At 42.8% G+C, this 20,948-nt stretch overlaps 1 protein-coding gene across 3 annotated transcripts in view; it reads right to left on the bottom strand.

The window, feature by feature from the left end:
- The window catches only part of sorl1 (sortilin-related receptor, L(DLR class) A repeats containing), a 91,801-nt gene that overhangs the window by 34,336 nt on the left and 36,517 nt on the right, over positions 1–20,948 (bottom strand). For all 3 annotated transcript variants that reach the window (XM_076892086.1, XM_076892085.1, XM_076892087.1), the window contains 5 exons: positions 18,674–18,854; positions 7,633–7,734; positions 6,147–6,316; positions 4,530–4,722; positions 3,157–3,274 (listed from right to left, as the gene is read on the bottom strand). In XM_076892086.1, coding sequence (XP_076748201.1) covers positions 3,157–3,274; positions 4,530–4,722; positions 6,147–6,316; positions 7,633–7,734; positions 18,674–18,854 — 764 coding nt within the window. The remainder of the gene's footprint in view (positions 1–3,156; positions 3,275–4,529; positions 4,723–6,146; positions 6,317–7,632; positions 7,735–18,673; positions 18,855–20,948) is intronic.

Raw genomic sequence — 20,948 nt, 5'->3', positions numbered from 1 at the left:
AATAATGCCTCTGAAAGGAATTTGGTTCTCTCTCCCAGTAAAACGGGCTGATGACACTAAACGTTAAATATCATCACAGAAAGTGTCAGAGAAAAATAAATGGCTGCCACTGATTACAGCATCCTGCATGATGTCTGCGACAGAAACACAGTGGGTTCTAAATCAACCAATCAATGTGTGATTAAAGTGCAGATTACTCATTTTATCCTATTAACATCACAAATCCTTTCAAAAAGACAGAATAAAGGTCATTTTTAATGCCTTTGTTTAGATTACATATATATATTTATTTTATTCGACTTTGACTGTACAAGAAGCTGGAGCACTTTATTATTTTAGCGTGAAAGCACCACGAGGTAGAGGCTTTCCTCGGAGACGGGAGGTTCCCCAGCATCACTTCTTTGACCCTGACCTCTGTAGGAGACCAGATTATGCCTGGACCCTGGCATGAGCTCTGATTATTATTGCGTAGAACACAACTGCAATGAAAACCACTGGAGATTTAAGACAGCAACAACTGAATACGGATTTCAATCCCACCTTCTAATGGTGGTTTTAACAGGGCCGCAAAGCAGGACCAGCTGGTCAGCTTGATTAAATTGATACTGGACTTGGCTGCAGACCATTGCGTCACACCCTTGGAGGTTCTCCAGCATCACTCCTTTGACCCTGGACTCTCTAAGAGTTCCCCTCACATGGACGGGAGGACACAGGAATAAAACCCTGTGATCTCTCAGCAATCGCCTTTGTTGTTTGTGTTGCCAATACTCGAGGGGAACCGGCAATTCTTGTGAACATTATTTTTAAAAGCCTTAAAGAAAGCCACCAAACAAATACAGTCTTGAACTTCAGTTCGGCACAAATCCATCACATAATCACTGCGTTGAGGTCTTACCAATATCAAAGGGAACAAATATTCCCGGGAATTACTGTGGGACAGTCATTCCTTGTACACCATGTTAACAGAGATAAGATACAAAATATATCTTAAATAAACCAGCCTTCAACATCAACTCATTCTTTAAACATACTTGTTGCCGTCAGAGCTACTCGTCAGCCTCTTAGCACTTACACCTGTGGTAGGAGTCTGCGTACGTTCAGGAAAGCTTCAGAATTTTAGTAGCTGCACCTGTGGTATTGATTTGAAAATTCTACATCGCCTTGTTCTGGAGTTATCGCATTCATCGGGTGTCCAAGTTAAATCGCACCTATGCGAGTTGTCACACGATTTTCAGAAAACCTGGCCTCTGACATCATCATGGTCACTAAGATTTGAACACCTGGTGTCAATTTCAAAGTCCTATTTCACCTCACAAACTCACAAATCTGCATGACCACCCACCCGCCTGGCAGAGCGAAAACACCCTGTACCCAGCAGAGAGGGTAAACGATCCGAGAGTTTTCCAAGGAAGGAAATGAGATATTCTTCAGTAGCCAGCGTGTTTGGTTGTGTACAGCTGCAATGTTTCTGTGTTAACTGTAAAAACAAGGTGACTTTCGCGATAATTTTAAAGAGGAATGCACAACTTTGTCATTTAAAGTTCAAACTTGCCAACATTTCTATGTTGTGTTGTGTTTCATCTTGATTTTATCATTGTTTGGTTTATTTAAATTTTCATATGGTGTCTGTGGTTTTCATGGTTTCGTCCGTGTTTTAAAAGTCGACTGTTTACTTTGATAGTTTATGCTTTTTCTAAACATTATCGTGTTTTATCTCAGTTTTTTTGGTTCTTTTGGTTTCTCTTGATAGTCTGATGTGTTTTGTAGACGTGTTGTGTAAATGTTCCTGCATGCATTTTAAATATCATTACAATATCTTTTCTTGTATTAAATAAATTGAACTACAAAGACAATAACAGACCGACCATAACTGACACCAATGGAAGCCAACAACAAAACAATGAGAAACCTCGACAGTGAAACAGGACGGATGGAGGCGGGATCCAGGTGCGATCTACATCAACTGAAGGATTTGTTGCCAACATCATGATTCCGAACCAGGAAAACTGCGACGGTTTCATGTGAGGACTTTGGGCTTAGAGACGTACCCGATGTCACTGAGGTGGTTTTAATGTTGGTGTATACTCACAGCACAGACTAATCAATGATATTTAATATTTTGTAAATAAGAAGTTAAACTGCATGGAACTAAAGTGTTTCCTGTGGTGGTCGTGCATGTTCATCCCTGCACTCAGGACTGTGTTTGACCCGTCAAGTGCCCGCCGGGTGCTGCAGCAGTAATTAGCCCATCTATCTAAGAGAGCGATAATGAAGCACATGGTGGCAGCAATTGGCAGCGCTCCTTCCTCCTCCTCCGCTCACCCTCCCTTTTTCTTGCATTCTTTCCATGCCCATCATCTAATAAGAATTTAATTAAAGAGACAGGCTGGTTGCAGTCTCCTAAACACTGCAGAGTATCAACAAATCAGTGCTCTCGACCAGCTGTGACGAGGCAGAGACAACTCAAACTGCAGCCATAATGTCTCTGCAGCACTGACACTGTTTCCACTTCGCTCTGAGGAATTCATGAGAATTGAACATGTGGTAACAGTTTTCACATTATTTATGTCTTTGAGATTTAAATTGCAACTGTGTAACTGTAATGAGAAGCAGGACAGATGTTTCAACAATGATGCATGAAGCAAGTTTCTAACACATATCTCACAAGGTGCAATCCTATTTCCTGTGTTTTCAGCAATACAGGAAGTGGCCACATACTAAGAGAGACAGAGGCATCTCAAACATCACAGACTTGTTTGCCTTGCACTGGATATTTGAATCAGTGTTATCATAAACCAAGAGGAAGTTACTGAAAAGTACAACAAGCCATCCTCCAACAGATGGCACTGAAACTCTCCTCATCTAGCTCTTAGGCTTTCGTCAAAGCTCTGGGACATTTCTTCCCTGTTCACAACAACCCCAGAGGTTTCTAGTAGTGCAACTATAATTTGACTTGAGTTTGAAAGTTTAAGTTCACCATCTGTAAACTGAGTGTGAGACAAAAGTGTTGGACCCATTAAAATCTGTCAATGTTTGACTTCACTGCTTGTAGTCTGCGTCCTACACAGGAAGGTCGAATGAGCTGGGGGAAAGAAATCTATTCATAATGAGGAATCGATGAAATCCAAGAAAAACTTTTATTCCGTGTTATCCCACCTGTGGCCATAATAAGTCCAGGTGCAGAATCCTTGGATAAAATGGGTATTCTTCTTAGCTGGATGTTAAACAACTGGCTCCAGCGCTGAGCCAGGTGAAGGGAGCAACCTTTACTGAGCTACGAGGGAAAAGCAGACGAGAGAAAAGTTAGATGACACTTAGCTGTTCAATTCACAGGATTCATATCTACCCGATTTGAGCTTTTCTGCGACATCAGCAGTTCACATTGGGTCATTGAATCTTACCCTAAGATTCCTGCTCGTGGTTAAACTTAGCTAACACTAGTATGCCTGCTAACACGAACGATTCAATTCAGTTTTATTTATACAGCGCTAAATCACAACAACAGTAACCTCAAGGCGCTTTATATTGCACAGTAGACCCTACAATAATAGATACAGAGACAAACCCAACAATCATATGACCCCCTATGAGCAGCACTTTGGCGACAGTGGGAAGGAAAAACTCCCTTTTAACAGGAAGAAACCTCCGGCAGAACCAGGCTCAGGGAGGGGCGGGGCCATCTGCTGTGATTGGTTGGGGAGAGAACAAATTCCAGTTTAGCTCACCAAGCAAGTGTTTAGGGGTTAGCTAACTCCCAGGGCTGACCTGGTAGCTTAACTGGCCTTTTTCAAATTGCTTTATTAACTAATATTAAGAACTAACAATCGGCAAATTCATGCAAAATATATGATAACTAGCTGGTTAATCTTCTTGTTTGCAAACGTGTCAATACTGAAATCAAGTGTGAGTGGAAATTTTAGTTGGCTAACCCACCAAACTGTTTCACCAGCTAACATGAGATGTGATACAAACTTGTGTTTGCTGATTTTAGGCAGCAGTAACTGGATGCTCAGTCATTCAGGTAAGGAGATCCCAGAGACTTCAAGCTGTTCCTGCAGTTTGCTCTCATGTACTAGCTTCAGATAGTTCTGGACTGAAGAAGCCACTTGGGTGAGTAACAAAACACTGAAGATGCAACGTCCAGCTTCAGCTTTCTTGGTTTACAAATGTGAGATTTTGTCTAACTTGGGAAACGAATTGGACTGAGAAAAATAATTTTGTTGCATCAGGTCAAATTTTTAGTTCAAATCATTATCAAGACATACAGAGGACGTCTACAGCCATCAGCTCTGTCATGGTTTGGAGCTGTGGTGTTGGAGAGCGAGAGAAAAGTGGAGAAATTTTGAACACAAAAAGTTCCAGCAGATTTGAGCTTATTGGTTCTGTTAGTCAGACAACAAAGTAATGTAGGACTATTAGTGGCAACTAATCAATCCATCAAATGGAAATCTGATGAAGTAATAGAAGTTTATGTTTCGTGCTTCTGTGGGAAAGAAACAACTGAAAGCAATAAGTTAAACTTGGCGTACCTGGCAGTCTATGGTTCCGCCCAGGCTATCGGTAGCAGGCGACTGAAGCAACTCCCACGTCCCTCCTTTGTCGAACGTGATGACAGATCGCATGTTGTCCTCGCTCACAGAGCCGTTGATGAGCGTGGCGATGTAGACGCCCCTCAGCCCCTCCACACGGTGCAAGTCTGCAAACGGCTCATTGGCAAAATACCTGCGCAGCAAACGCGAACATGGTGGCAGGGTCAGAGAGGAACATCTGAGGTGATTCTGTAATATTTAATGTCAAGGTAATTATCTATTTCTACAATACAACAATACAAATTATTTACAATATTTAAAAGGAAGGAAGGAATTGTGTTTTTATTCAACGTGATCATATTTTCATTATTTTACTTCAATGATAGAGCTCTGGTTTGCACTCCCACCCTGTCCACTGAACACTGCTGTCAGTTTGTTTTTCCTAACTGTAACTTTTGCACACTTTAGCCTACCAGTCCTCCTAACACCCAATCCCAGGACCACGCTTTGGACCCTTTAAAGATGATTTCAGTCAGAACCACAGAAGCACAGAAAGTAATATCATCAAGTTGTTCAAACGTAGAACATGAGGCAACTTTTACACACAGCAGAGAGGTAAACAGGAAGCATGAAACTCACAGTCTGATGCTTTGTTTCAGAATGAGTCATGAGAAACAGAAGACAGAGAAGTGTTAACAGCAGACGCTGTTGGATAAACAGAAACAATCAGCTTTGGCAGGAAGCTAAGCCAACACTGGGACTGCCTCTGCAAAACTAACACCAGATCGTCCTCGTGATTATATAGAAGGCAAACAATGACTACAGCTATCAGTTGAATGCACTATTAGAAAAGGACGTACTGCTTTCAAGTGTTTGCAAAACCTATACTGTTACCAAGCATTTGTAAAGACAGCAAGAGGCCTTCCTGTCAGTTGCTGTGGTTTCTATGGGAACAACTCAATTACTGGCAAGGCTGCAGATAGTGCTCGATTTGTCCTGCAGGTACAGACTGCAGTCATTTTTATCTGCTGGTACAATTTGGTTCATCATGTGATCTGCTCATTTACTTATCTAAAGGAAAAGGGGAAAAATCACTAAAGCATTAAAAGCAAAGAGCCAGCTGAGACGGTCCAGACGCCTGTAAGGAGGCAGGCTGGATGAAGGTGTTCCAGACACATTCGGCTGTGGGACCCAAGCACCTACAATGGTGAGCAAACCCATTCAGACCATTACATTAGCACCTTGTAGAGGCCCAGTTACAACTTTGAGTCTACTTACATCAGTCTGGATATGATTCTGCACACCTGGCTATGGCAAGTTTATCCCTCATGCTGTCCACACACTCTTTGTACTTGTGCAGTGCCCAACACATGGTTCATATATGGACCCAGCAGGGACTGAACAGATCTCAGTATGTTCCAAATCCACTGCAGTGCCCTCACCAAAGGATTTTTATTGAAACTGGATTATGTGTTTTTAGTTAGCCTGACAATCTGTTAACGAGAGGTTTGCCCTTTTGTATCCAAACAGGTAGGGGTGTGTGTGTGTGTGTGTGTGTGTGTGTGTGTGTGTGTGTGTGTGTGTGTGTGTGTGTGTGTGTGTGTGTGTGTGCAGTACCTGATGAGTGTGTTGCTGCCAGAGCTCTCAGGACTGTAATACAGCACGTTCTCCAGCGACAGAGAGAAGGCGAGACCCTGTGTGTCTGAGATGTAGAGGTGTGTGACGTTGTTCAAGTGGTTCACACACACGAACACTTGGTCCTCAGATGCATCTGCTATGTAGTACTCCTGTGGGGGGGTCGGGGGGGAGAGGGGGGGTCATCTATAGTTCACCGGCTTAAAAGTCCGATTAGACTCGATGCTCTGAAATGGGAACGTGTTGTGTAATGTTTTTTTAGAAATGGGAACAACGAATGTTCAGCTGTTATGTTTCAATGTTTTTATTGCTGTTGCTGTCTGTGTGTGCTCCTCACACATATGCTGAGAACACACATTTAGTCTTATATTACACCTTGGACGTCTTTATTTCCAGGAGTTTCACCTTAATGAGTCAGTTTCAAAGTTTTGTGCTTACAGCCTGAGGCCTTTGAGTAACCGGTCACATGGCTCTCTGATGGATCAGATATGCATGTATGCATGAATCAGCATCAAAGGCTGCATGAATGTAGCTGCAACCGGGAGCGCAGATCACACATCCTGTTTAAAATGACAGAGCTGAAGCTGCTTTCTTAGCAAACCCTGTTTATAGCTGTGAACACACACCGAGTGAAAGTCAATACTTATTCAGGTACTCTCTGCAGCAATACTGTACAGTTATTTAACCAAAGGTCTGACAATAAAACATTTCATGAATAAATAAAGAATATCCTTATGTTTGTTCAAACTGACACCATCAGCAGTAACAGCATAAACACTCTGCACCACAGACTTTATATAAAAGCTGTAGCTACCATGACATCACACATAGTTTCAGGATGCATGTGTTGAAGCCTCAGCAAAAAGATTTTGGTTCCCAACGTGTTGGTTTTTGAAGTTCCTAGTTATTAGTTAACAGCTGTTTCTACAAACTGTGTCAGGTTAACTAAGTTCAATCAAAAACCTGTGAAACAAACAGTGAGTTGTGTTATTTATCAGTTTAAAATGTTCCAGCACTACAAATACGGTTCAAAGTTACGAGTTGAGTCCAAGCAGCTTCGTGTTCCAGCACACTAGTCGGTTAAATCAACCACTCCCATAATTTAAGCATGACAAATATTTGAGCGAGTTTATAAAATGATAAAGCCTGTACACTTCTTATAAATTGGGAAATTAGCTAAAGAGAACTAAATGTTTTTTCTACCAACCTGTAAACATGTTAGCTTCTTGGCTAAGGTTGGGTATTTTAACATGACAGTCTAAGGTTTCACTTTTGGCATCGGCCTCCAGTGGCCATTTGAAGAACTGCACGTTTGGAAACGACACATTGGCTTCTGCAGTCCTCAGTATTCGCTGTGTGCTTTGTACTACGAGACTGATTTAAGACCATCTGACGGGACTGTACCTTTGCTTTCTCACGGACAAATGTGTTGGGTAAAGCACTTCTGAACACAAGAAAAAACACTCACTGTGATTGGATGGCGGGTCATAAACTGGGCTGCTTTCATTGGCTGGCGGTTGTAGGACACCCAGAGCTGAACAGATGATGGTTCGTGGCTTCCCAACAGTTTCTGGACATAGATACAAAACAAATCACTCAACCTCTCCTCAGATTTAGTTTCTCGGCAGCTACAGCTTGGAGTTGGCACACAGGTTTCATTCTAACGTAGAACTTCATGATGAAATCCCAACAGAACAAATGTAAAAAGCTTTGACGGCTTTTGGAAGACTGAGATGAACCGAAGAGGCTCTTCAGACCCCGTGGAACTCTGGACTATTTATTTTGCACTAGTGCCGTGTGTGGGCAAGGCCGTGAAAATGACCTGAAATTAGGAGAAGAGACTATGTGGACTGTCCTGATAATGTTTTGCTGCTGTGACACCCCCGCGGTACAGAGCTCAACAGCTGAGAGACAAATCATTAAAACGAGCTGAATTAAAAAGTCTCTCAGACTCCAAGAGCACATCTTCACTGTCATGACCGTGTGTGTGTGTGTGTGAACACACTCACACACTCACGCACACTGGATTGAAGTGTAATTGTCCTGACTCCTGTTGTCACAGTTGGTTTGTTATCGATTTGGCCTTTTTTAGGAGTCGCACAGAGAAATCAGGATCTTTCTTTCAGCGATTTCTCGTCCGTCTGAAAGGAGAAAATAACTTCATGGACGGACAAACAGCATATTTTACATCCCACATAAAACTACTGGCTGCACTCATATTTCATATTTTTCAAAATAATATCACTGTGTTAGTAATGTGCACCTCAGGCCTTCTGTAAATGACTCCACTAACATCTGTACAATATTAGGACTCCAGTATGGGCTGCTGCTCCAAACACAGCACTGACAGGACGCTTCTGGACGTCAGTGCAGATGTCCTATTCAAAATCTACAATATACATTTCTTCACAGTGACACTTTTTCTGCCATCCTTTCCCGACTATCTCAGGTTTCCTGTTCTATGTTCACCAAATCAACTGTCCCTTGATACCTGACGATATCTTTGTTCTTCCAGGGAATACAGATCCTGCTTTGTTTTTCCTGTGGTAGCAAACAGAATGATCTCCTGTTTGCTCTAGTCTACGCTCAGAGATGTTTTCCTTTCTGTTAATAACCCAGCCCTCTGTGCCTATTAACGTTCCACTTTGTACTCCTAATTTCATTGTCTCCACAGCTCATGTACTCTGTACCTTTCCCGTCTCACCCTCCGCTCTCCTGGCTGGAAATTCAGTTTGCTGTTGGATGCAGTTCAAGTTTGCGGAGAGCCAAGCAGCTTCGTTATATTATTTCTGATTAGGCTGGACCACCCGGCTATAAGAACAACGTCCTCTAGAGAAAGAAGGTTTTAAAAGAATAGTGAAATGAGGTAACTGCAGTAAGAGAGGGAGGGAAAAAAAAGATTCTGGAGTTGAAGAGAAGAATAGTGGGAGAGAGGAGCGAGCAGGAGCGAGCAGGAGCTCAGCTTTAGAAAGCAATAAAGACTGAACAAAGAAGTCAGGATGGAATTTAAAGAGCAGAGCTGCACATCCAATATTCATTTTGTCTGGACTGTCAGAATCCACGTCATGCTACACGAAAAGAGTCAATCCTAGATTTGTACCAACAGGAACGGGAGGAGAACCTCTGACATGTTTTTGGGGGCAATAAACACTGAATGACTCATCACACCATGTTACCAAATGACAGATAACTGCAGCCTAGCTTAATGTTCTTAAGCTGGAAATGACATGAGAATCATAAAATATAAGCTTACAATATAACATTTTCTAATGTAAGAGCTAAATACTCAATTTAGCTCAGCATGAAGATACAAGTAGCAGGAAGCCTGGCTTTGTCTGCAGCTAGAACAACAAAAATGTGTGCATCTATCAATTATAATAATAATAATAATATGTAAATAAATGATTCCAGTCCATCAAAACTTAGATTTTTGTTTCAATTGTGGGTTTGGAAATGAATTAGTTTCCTTCTTCACACTCCGTGTAATCACAGTTTTAATGTCAGGTTACTTTGTGAGTCAAGAGGAAAATTGGACTGTAGAACGTATTTTCACATGTAACTATATATTTTTCCACTGCAACCACATATTCCCCTCCAACAGCAGCTGTCAGCAAGCTTTGCATTACACACTGTTCCTGGTCTCTCAGATCCCTGAAACGAGAGATTCTTGGACCTGAGATCAACTCGGATGTCGGATGGCAGACACTAGGACAGTGTGAAATGGAACACAGTCTACCAGAAGAATCAACTGTGACATACAGGAAGACTAAAATGTTATCCAAAAAAAGCCAAAAACTCACAAGAATTCTATCCTTGTGCCACATGTGTAATGGTGTGTTTTAAGGATGGTGGCGGAGTTCCACAGGGCTCAATTCTGGGTCCTCTACACAACACAAGGACTCGACTGTGTCCATCTACAGTGGGTATGCTACCCAGCTATGAGCTTGTTGGGTCAACAAAGGGGGACCAACAATTTTTGTAACTTCAGAAAACCAACAATCCATCATGTACAGATACTCAGCAGTTCTCATGCTTTACCCGACTTTTTAGCTAGTGAGATATTCACCCGCCTTCAAATCCATTTTAATCAGCTGCTGTTAATAATAACAGACCAATAGTCTTGTCTATTAATGTGTTAGCCCGAATATAATTGCTTTTATATTCAATATAATTATAAAACCAACATTAAAATGCTGTCAGCTAAATACCATCCAAAACTGCACTGATGTAGGTGTTTGTGAGGTCAGAGTGCGTTTACCTTATGATCACTTTTACATTTGAAATGTTACGGTATCGTTGTGAAATATTAACAGAGGTTAAATAAAGTAGCAGAGGACAGGATCCTTTGATCCAGGACAGTCTACACGGACAATGTTATTATAAATAAATAAATGGGCAAAGTTGATGCAAAGCAATCTACTGACACTATATATATTCAGGTCATGTGAGCCTGACCTTGATGAAGCGATACCCTCAGAATCTCCCCGTCATCAGAAACTACCTTCTGGTATTAAAGAAATCCCAGATGCTGAAAACATGTGTCTGAGTCTCAGTTAAGTTACAGTGTTTATGTTAAATCTCACAGTTTTTTTCATGAACTTCTCTAAAAATAACACTCAAGTGCAGCCCTAACATGTCCTCGTACTTCCTGTTTGAGAAAACAGCCACAAGGTGACGTTTGTTAAAGACTAGATCAGAGAGATAGAGCACATGTTCACTGTTGCGTTTTTCGTTGTTGTTTTAAGGCTGCCATTTGATTATAATGAAAGCACCTGCACTGGCTGTGAAACGAGCTGGAAATGTCACGAGTAAATCCTCGGAGGCAGGAAGCCTTCTGTTTGTTTCTCCCGAACGCTGTGCACGAAGGCGACCAAAAACTTTGCTGCTTTGCTGTTACAGAGTTACACAGTGTAACGCCAGCATGTTTCTCCTTTTATATCTGCAAATTCTCTGATCGAGATGGTTTTAAGTGTTTCCGTCCTTTTTAATGCAAATGCATGAAAACATCTGTGTGTATAGCATTTTAAAAAAGATGAGAGAGATCTGAGCAACAACAACAAGTGCAACAATTAGTGTTTATTTCATATCAACATCATCTATGTACAGCTGGACAATACTGTTTATCCCCTGTGAAATCAAAAACCAGTGCTTTTTTAACACAGCAAGGGATTTTTAACATAGCATGAAGGGTTACCAGGTTTCTTTAGAAATCGTAATGTGGACAAAATAACAGAATTATGCCAGAAAGAATAAAAACAATATTATTAGCCCCTGTGCAGTTATGTGCTATGTAATGCTCTACGCTTGGATAATAAAGATAAAACTGATGTTTTTTCCCAGTTTACACGATATTAAAACTTGAGCTGTCCTTTGGTACAACCTGCCAAAAACAAAAGAAATGATGATGCTCACAAAGCAAGAACTGGACGAGACGCGTCATCAACAAACTCAAAGCAAGCCGCTCAGTATATAAAACAAGGAAGTGAAAGAATTCAAATTTCTGGTGAAATGTGTTGAAAGACCCTGATGACTGACTTAGCCAAGGCAGGAAATTATAGTCTCAAAGAAAACAATCACAGAGACACAGACTGATGGTTACAGATGGAGAAAAACTCCACTTCTGCAGCAGAGACACTTTCAAGCCAGGCTGAAGTATGCTAAGGACAAGCTGGAGAAAGATCATGGACACTGGAAGCACATTGCTTGGTTAGGTGACTACACTAGAGTTTTTTTACTGCTTATTTTTGGAGAAAGAAGGGAGAGGTGTATAACCCAAAGAAGACCCTCCCCACACGGTGGTGGGAGTATTACAGTGTGGTGCTTCAGTGGATCTGGAACTAGGAATCTTGTCAAGGTGGAAAGAATCACCAGGAAAGGAGCAAGTGTGCAGATTTGGAAAGAAAACCTTATGGACAACTGGGCCTGAGTGGCTGCTTTGTCTTTCAATGTGGCAACAATCCAAAACATCCTGGTAAAAAACTACCAACAGAAGATCAAAATGGGAGCTGTTGACTGGTCTGCACAAAGTCCTGACCTGAAACCAAGATGAAGACTAAGGTCTCTGCCAGAAGACCATGAAATCTGGAGGAGAGACTCAAAGAACAACAGGCTGGGATTGCTCTGCGTGACACTTGTTGACAACTATAACAGCTGACTGCAGGCTGCTGTCCAGCAACAAGGAAATCCAGCTCTTTGTTTACTGTAACTTCATATGACGCACGACTGGATTAATCCGTATTTATGTCGCCTTGGTGTAGCCGCCCATGTAAAACGTTTGGAACAAGCTGCTTTAGCTACTTCCCTTCAAGCTAACTTCCTCCTGATTGGCTCCCCCTCCCCCGTACAGTATTTTTGAACAGGTGGGCGGGGCTTGTGTGCTCACAGCCTGAGATACGTACCTGAGGAGACCAATATCTACTCTGTGCCATCATACAGAGACAAGGGTAGACAGACCAGCCTGAAACAGAGCAGTCTGAGCTTTTGGTTCGTTGGGGTCATTTGTAAATATACACTGATATCAATCACTCCGTGTCAGCCACTGTAACAACTGCACACGACAGAGAGTGAAAAGAAAAGCATAACAGATTTGATTAGCTGGCTTTCGCTTGACGGCTCTCCACACTGTCAAACTGAAAGCCAAATAAAATAAACTGATACGACGTATGGAGATGAAGGGTACGGACTAATGTGCAGACACTAAACATGAGTAATGCCAGTATATTCAGAGGTAACATTTAAGACTGAAACACAGATCTGAACAGCAGCTCATCTCTTCTGTGAAGTTCCTGTAGCGATTACACTGAATATGAGCTGAAGATTTCAACAGTCCCAGCTACCACGAGCAGACTGGCATCATTCCTCCACCAGGCTCCTCTTCCTGTTTCCTCTCTCTTTCGTTCCAGTCTTTGAACAGAACCTGTGAACTGAACGAGTAGCACTATGGTGACCAGATAACCGCGGGCCTTATCGGTACTGCAGTTACATCTGCTAAAGCAGTTATCTTCCATGGCTCTGCTCAATGGGAGCAAAGGCTGAGGGCTCTAAGGTCTGATTAGCGCTCTTTTGCTCAGGATCCCCATTGTTAAATAAAACCCTCCATTTCTGCTTCTTCAGTTAGCTAAAGCAGCTTGGTACTGCCCAAAGCACTTGTGATATTCAATTAATTTAATCCTATTAGTCCCAGAAAAAGAGAGACAAGGAGAGAAAGTAACTGAGACGAGACCCAAAGGGCGGCCCTTTTTATAGGCGGAAGATTTCAGATGCTAGCAGCGAGGGCGAATAGAGCTGATGCTTTGTGATGGATTAGTCTGTATCTCCTCCATCCACATTATCCCCCGGGGTAGTGGCTGTACTCAGACCAATGCTAGTCTATCTGACAGGTCCCATCAGCTCTGGAGGTCAGATGTCAGATACAGAGCTTGGAGAGGAGGGAGGTCACAGACAGTTCAATCACAACAACACAGCCCACTGTGCTGCTGAGAGTTGGTGTGTGATATCTGGTTAGAAGGAACAAACACTGCTTTAATTCCATAAAACAGCTGGGTTGTAGAGTTGTTTCAAAGATTTTTCCAACAAAAGCAAATAGTTTATTAATTATTACCATGACCAGTCGCCAGTCTGTCCCAGGGCTAACACGGACGACTATTCACACTCACACCTGTGGACAATTTATTATCACCACCTGATCTTAGCCCACTCGCTGCACGTCTTTGGACTGTGAAGCAACAGCGCTAACCACTGTGCCTAACTCATGATCGTGACTCACTGTCGTCACACCTCTGAACTGTCAAACACACCTGAGCTTATCAGGAAGGATATCAGGCACGTGGTCGAGAACATCATGAACATCATACTTCAGCAAACACGCCCTACTAGCACTCCAACTATTTTGGCCTGTTGTCCTCAAAGGCTTTCTTATCTTTTCCATGTCAGCAAATCCCACATGGATCAGAGTCGGGTCACAGACTCATTTGAGAAAACTTTGTTCTCCGATCTGAAACATTTTTTAGATTTAATATAATTTCTTTTGTCAGATGGGGAGACGCTGTTAAAACTAGTTCAAATGAGGCATCTGTTGTTGTCACTTGTTGACTTGCTGTGTGACCACTAATGCTTCAGACAACACAGCCATCTGCAACCCTGACTTCCTCGTCTGATTTGTTGGTTACATGCAAAGATGTTTCACATCGTGCGTCAGAGTTCATCCTCGAAACCCTGCGTCTGTGCGATCTGCATAAGATCAAAAATGAAAACGAGTGACACAGCGTCTGTAAAGTGTTTAAAGCACTAACTTCTTTTTTAAAATCAGCAGTGGTGCAGATCTTTTTCAGTGGCAGCCACAAGTTTTATTTAGTAGTTTAGGTTAAAAAGAGTAATTGGGGCAATTTTTGTGAAGAAAATCACGTGCGTGGCTTTTCCCCAAACTCCTGTTTCCCATTCAGAACAGTAAATACCACAACAGTGTTTGAGGTTAACCCCTGGCCCTAATTGGACCACATCAGTAATTAGGAATAAGCATTAATCATTAGTTTTGACCGTGTTGGCCACGGGGAATTAATAAAGGGACTCCACGCTGCTGTCTTTGATCACCTATAATCTGCATCAGCTGCATCTGTAATAACACAAGACACCGACAGACTGCGTCGCTAAGATCGTTTCATTCTCAACCAATCATTAATTTTAATAGCAGAAACCTGCGGACAGCTGCCCACAAGACCGATTCATGCTCACCGCTGCATCGACTGACAATGAGCACGCAGAAGTGAGATTACACATCAGAACACTTAAAACATGAACCATCTGAAATCCTTCATGCCGACCTCCTTTGACAATCAACAGTTATCTGAACACTGCAGCTACAGGCTGCCGTCAGCCCACGAAGACGACTCGGGACAAAGCCAGTCTGTTAGAGGCAGGCTGCGAAACTCCAGATCATGTTCACCATCTGCTCTGCTATCTGTCACCAAGGCTTCCACTACACCAACACTGGAGTGAACAATGACAAACATACTGCGCTTCACATGCACCCACAGCCAAATATTGATCGACAGCGTGTCGTTATGCTGAGCTGGGAAACTGGCTGCTTAGTGCTCATTATGCTGCAACAACTGTATGCAGGTGCTGAACAAGTACTGCAGCAGCTACCTGCAGCTGATGCACATCTGCCTAGTGTAGCTTGCATAGATAGATTTAGATGTTAGTTGTTATTGGATATTTATAGATGAGTGATTAGTGTAGTCTGTGGTTCTTACAGTGTTAAATGACTGGTGCACATTTCCTGCACACACTGAGGCATCATTTCCTCCTTTTCTTTCATCTATGCTCTGACAAGTACAGAGACGTGCTTTAATCAATACAAATGATCCAAAATGTAGACAAAGGGTAACAAGATCTTAGCATTTATGTCATCACTACCACAAAGGCAGATGTGCATACTATGTGCTGTCAATGTGGGATGAAGGTCTTTAAATTAGAGATATGTCATTCATGTATCTCTCAGGAGACTGCAAACTTTTAATTATTTATTATCATTATCAGTAGTAGTAGCAGTGTTATTTCACTCAGAAGCTTCTCACTAAAACTACCACAAGGTTCTGGGTTCTCTCTTCGTTTGCATGTTCTGCAGGTACTCTGGCTTCCTCCCACAGTCCACAGACGTGCGTACGAGTATAAACCGTACTGTCCACAGGGTAACTGTGACTATAGTGGACTGTCTCTGTGTTAGCCCTGTAATGAACAGGGATCTCTCCAGGGTACGTCATTTTTTTGTCCGGTGTGAGCCGGGATGGGACCAAGCCACCCAGCGACTGAGTTAGGAAATCGTTTCACGCCCAAGCCGAGTTGGTATCCGGCCTCTTCAAAATGAGGTGGCTCAGTATGACACGTGAGAAGAAGGGAGTCAAACAGACTCACTGTGTGATTTAGGGGAGTGACTCACCTATGCTAAAAGGCTTGATAATTAACCGATCACCGTAAGTATCGGTTCTCTGCCTAACTTGTTTAAAGCATCGTTATTAAAGAGACCGACAGCCCTCTGTGTGCAGTAGTAATGAGGCAACATTGTTGTATATACTCTGTGCTGTACAGTTACTGACATACTCTACATCATACTAGCCAGCTTATAACATGGGACCTGTCTTATTCTTGATTAGAGTAAAGAAAAAATACTGATGTAGATCTACTTATGGTATGAATTTCAAAATCCTGCATCACCTTGTTCTAAATTTATTGCATTCATAAGTTTTCAGAAAACTTGACCTCTGACCTGTAACCAGCCAGAGCCATGGCGGGGGGGGGGGGGGGGGGGGGGGGGGCACAGGATGAAAAGGGGGGGAAAAAACAAAACGCTTGGACACTGCTAGCACGGGGCGCCTTTCCAAACCAACTTCATTCTGAGCCAAAGACTAGAAAATATGGTGAAGCAAATCTGCCCTTTGGCTCCACCTGCGCAGGTGCGGAGGTAGGTCTCCCTGCAGGATTGGTTTTCCCTGTCGGGAGCCGCGCTGGGCTGTTTAAACCACGGACAAACAGGATCCCACATTCTTGATTTTTAGTTCACAAACACTTTTTGTAATGACTCACTACTCCTGACATGTTGGAGATGTTTGCTCTTTATACAGTAAAGTTACAGCGGGATACAAATAACATCAGGCTGATCCTGCCACGATTTGTTCCCCGGTTCAAATCACGGACAAACAGGATCTCACAGCTGTTTATGTTTTTAAACCCATTTTGCACAGAGAGGCATTTTTTAAAAATGTATTGACAGCAATGTTGAATATTATTACACAGGGAAAAACAACTACAGGTAAAATAATGACACTGTGACGCCTCTGCCTTTGTAAATGGAGGGACAGTAACTGCGTGTAAAACCTGCAGACAGTCAGATTAACAGCATTTCGTCTCTATCATTCTGCAATTCATCTCATGTAAACAATAACGTGGCCACAGCGTGACGTGAATAAAGGCACATACCTTTGACGTTGCGTAACGAACTCTGTATTCCTCGTCCACACATAAACGCAAAAAAGGAGTTTTAAAAATCTCAGTTTTCGGTGATTCGAAACGCCGTTTACGTGGACGAAACAGCTGCGTGTTCAAAAATACCCGTGTAGGTGCGGACGTAGCGTAAAAGAGTTAGTAGTTTATTCTATTACTACCTGTAATTTATTGCAGTTTACTTTTATTTGCTTAATTGTTTACAATAAGTTTGAGGTGTGAAATAAACTGCAATGGAGCAAAATATGGGCGTGTGTGGTTGGAGGATGTGTTTGCGTGGTGGGGGGGTGCGAACATTTTCCTTGTGAAACAAAGGGGGGCCTAGCAAAAAAAGTTTGGGAACCACTGGTTTAAGGTAAGGTTAGCTTTCCTGCTAACCCAATCAAGCCACTAGCTACCTAGCACAGCAGCTAACAGGCTAACCTTAGCTTGCTTCCTCTTTAATGGTGTTGCTATCAAAATAAAACCTGAAGCATCAATAATTCTTTTTCTTATAAGGAGTCTGTGTCTGGGTACCTGTCAGGAAGCAGGGCAGTGGTGCATAAATGACAAAATCACACTTCAGGCTGTTAAAAACACCCAGAATCCTCGGGGAAGGTCTCAAGCTTAAGCTAGAACCAGAAGCTTCTGTATTGTAAAATGACTCCTTGGTGGAACACTACAGCAAATGATCAACTGTTTTCTAAACAGCATGAAGCCTGGAAACAGGTGGAGCAGCTAGCCTGGCTCTGTCCAGCCTGAAAGACGTACACCAGCCAACTCTTTTAAAGTTGTGCTGTGCCCAGACCTGACTGAGAAAGGATAAGGTGGTGGCAGGAAACAGTATGGCTGTTTTTAGCTGTACCATCTTAAAAGGTTGGCAGCAATACCTGAGGATCACAGAGCTCCCGCCTGCTGCCGCTCTAACATATTGTCCCCACGGTGAGCCCAAGGAGGGACACGGTGGCAATCTGTATGCACAGATTCAAAACCTTTTATGTGCCCTGGAAAACGCCGTGTTTGCTCATGTGTCAGCCCTGACCAACTCATTTGTACGTAAAGATTCAGGCACAACTGACCTGGTACAGGCAGGTCTATGCTTCTAAAGGGCAATCCACCCCATTATTACGTTTGGTCATGGTTTCACTGCCGTTCCTTTTGTTATATTAATTTGGACACGTTGGGTTTTCTGAACTTGTTTCATTGTAGAGTTATAGTTCTGGTCTCAGAACCTGGAGATTCTGTTCTGCCTTATACATTTGCTATGAATACGACAAATGCAAATCAGAATGTGGTCAGTTAGCCAGACCTTCTGTGGAGCACGTTTCCTGCCAAACCAAACGAGTATAGGATCCATTAGTAGCAGTAAGGCTAGCTTACAAATGGAGGACAGTTACCTGGATTATATGATGACGTTTGCTGAGCTATACTTTCATCTGGTTTTTATTGTTATTTTAAATATCAAACTGCTATCGCTTCTCTGTCCACTAACAAACCAGTTACCAATCACTGGAACACAATGGTCTCCTTACCCGTGTGGTGGTGGCAAACATGTACTTGTCTCGGAGCTGGAAGCTGTCCACCTGCTCCAGGATCAGTCTGCGGTTCTGTTCACTCTGGAAGAAGTCAGTGCTGCTGAGTATAGTGGATACACCCTGGGGCTCGTTTCTCTGGACGAGGACTGTGGTTGGGGGGTCGTAGGGTTCCACACCCCTGGGTTTAGGAGACAAGAGCAGAAGGTGAGAGACAAAGATGTATCAGAGGGAGATATTGAGAAAAAAGGTGAGGATAGGCGGGGAATGGACAACATGAGAATAACACAAACACTTTTCATACTTAAATATATCTATTTATAATTGTAAATAGGCCTTAACAGATGGACATCAACCAAAGGTTAGGCAGGGCCTGTTCTGAAGCCTCACACTGAATCATTTATCGATGACAGAATTACAGTTACAGCTGTTTCTGAATCTGAAACAAACTCACGTTCAGGACAACATCACTCTTCAGAGATGTCAATCAGAAAAGCAAGAACTAAACTCCGCTTTCACCCTGTGGTCTCACAGGCTTCACACAGACAAATGATTCCTTGTCAGTTTTTCATTTAATAATCCCGTTTTCAGGATAATAAATGTCAACACAAAACACTCTCAGGCTCTCAGGAAGTTCAAACTGAAAATCTCCATCTGTGCGCCAACCTTGAAAAACTGCGCGGTCGAACTATTTACGGCCGTTTCTGTTCCAGCTCGTGGCACACAGAGCCCGAATGAATGAAGGAGGTTCACTGCATCTTATCGTCTGCCTTCCAAATCAGCGCGTTTCCTGCCAGAGTCTCGAGAACTAAACAGAGAGAGCAGTGTCTCGCTCAGCTCTGCCTCTGTGGCTTTCATTCAAAGGTCCCTGTTCAACCGATGGACACTGTCTGGCCTGAGAGTGCGTGGAGAGCTATTCGTAGTCTGTCTCTGCGCCTTCCTTGGAATTAATCTGTGCCCTTTCTAAACACTTCCTAAACACCATTCTTACCCTGTTTTGGTAGTTTCTCTCTTTGTGTCAGGTCCGTACGGCATTCAAACCGAGCATTCGGAATGACAAGGCCACTTTATCTGAGACACGGCCACCAACAGCACAGGTTTCTTTAATAACAAATCTTTTCTCAGACCAGACATGTAGCACTGCAGGCCCAATTCTCCCAGTAACATTAGAAAGCCAAAGTATGATTGTGCACACTGGATATCCCAGCATTATGGACACGGACCCACCACGTAACCTCCGTTGGCGATATTGCTCAACTCTCAAAAACAATGAATCAGGACATGTAGTCAACCAGACTGTCAGGCTTTACAAGTTAACCGTAAAAGAAATTCCACGTCAATCAAAGCTTCATTTGATTTGAAGCCATTAAAAATGCTTCAACATAATCTGGGCTCATAGGTCACCGTGGCTTGTTCTTCAGTCTCGCACCGGTCGGATTCCTGAGCGAGTAACAGTCCACATAGTGGTGAACATTTCAGCTGGTCTGGTTCCTTGTTGGTTTTGTTTCACAGGATATACTTTTTGGTTTTGTTCTTGCAGTAAAATTTGCTGTAATTTTACCTTGAGAACTTCAGACAGTTCATGGAGTCTGGCATTGGCCTTTCTCGCACATGGCACACTAGATGCAATTACACTGCAGAAAACACACATCGCAGGTCAGGTGGCTCCCCTGATAAAACTTGCGCCAGCGGGAAATGCACCCGACCTTTAGTTGCACTATTTATCAGCACAAACCGTCATAACAGAGGGGGAGGGCAGGTTAAAGACCATCCCACTAGAGACTGTGGATGCCGCTCACCTGGTTGAGCCTGTGACCCACGTAGCAAAGGTACTTTAGGGGTCAGCTATAATCTGCACTACTGTCAGCCTGAAAATGTTCAGAGCTGCAACGCTTCTATGTGATATCTATTCAACGCCCCCCTTTCTCCCACAGATCCTTGGTTTCCCTATATATAGAGTTGATACTCCTTTTATGTGGGATTTGTATCATTCGTTGTAATCCATATGGCAGAAGAGATTGTACTTCTTATTGTACAAAATGGATTTTGCCTCTCAGTCCGTCTTCTAGCCGTGCGATCACAGGATTACCAGTTATGCGAGATTGTGGGGGGTCCCACTGGTTTGGGTGGTTCTGAACACACCCAGCAGTAGACTGATAGTCAGGCTCAGATCGCTTTGGCTTACAGAGCCTTCAGACTGATGTGCAGCACAAAAGCAGCAGCCTCTTCTAAAGCCACAACAAACAGGATTAAATCCAAATTGGATGGAGCACCA

The sequence above is a fragment of the Maylandia zebra genome, linkage group LG14, assembly GCF_041146795.1.
Source record: "Maylandia zebra isolate NMK-2024a linkage group LG14, Mzebra_GT3a, whole genome shotgun sequence".
In the NCBI taxonomy this organism is placed as follows: domain Eukaryota; kingdom Metazoa; phylum Chordata; class Actinopteri; order Cichliformes; family Cichlidae; genus Maylandia; species Maylandia zebra.
Note: the sequence above shows the minus strand (reverse complement) of the source record. Positions and strands in the feature narration are given on the sequence as shown.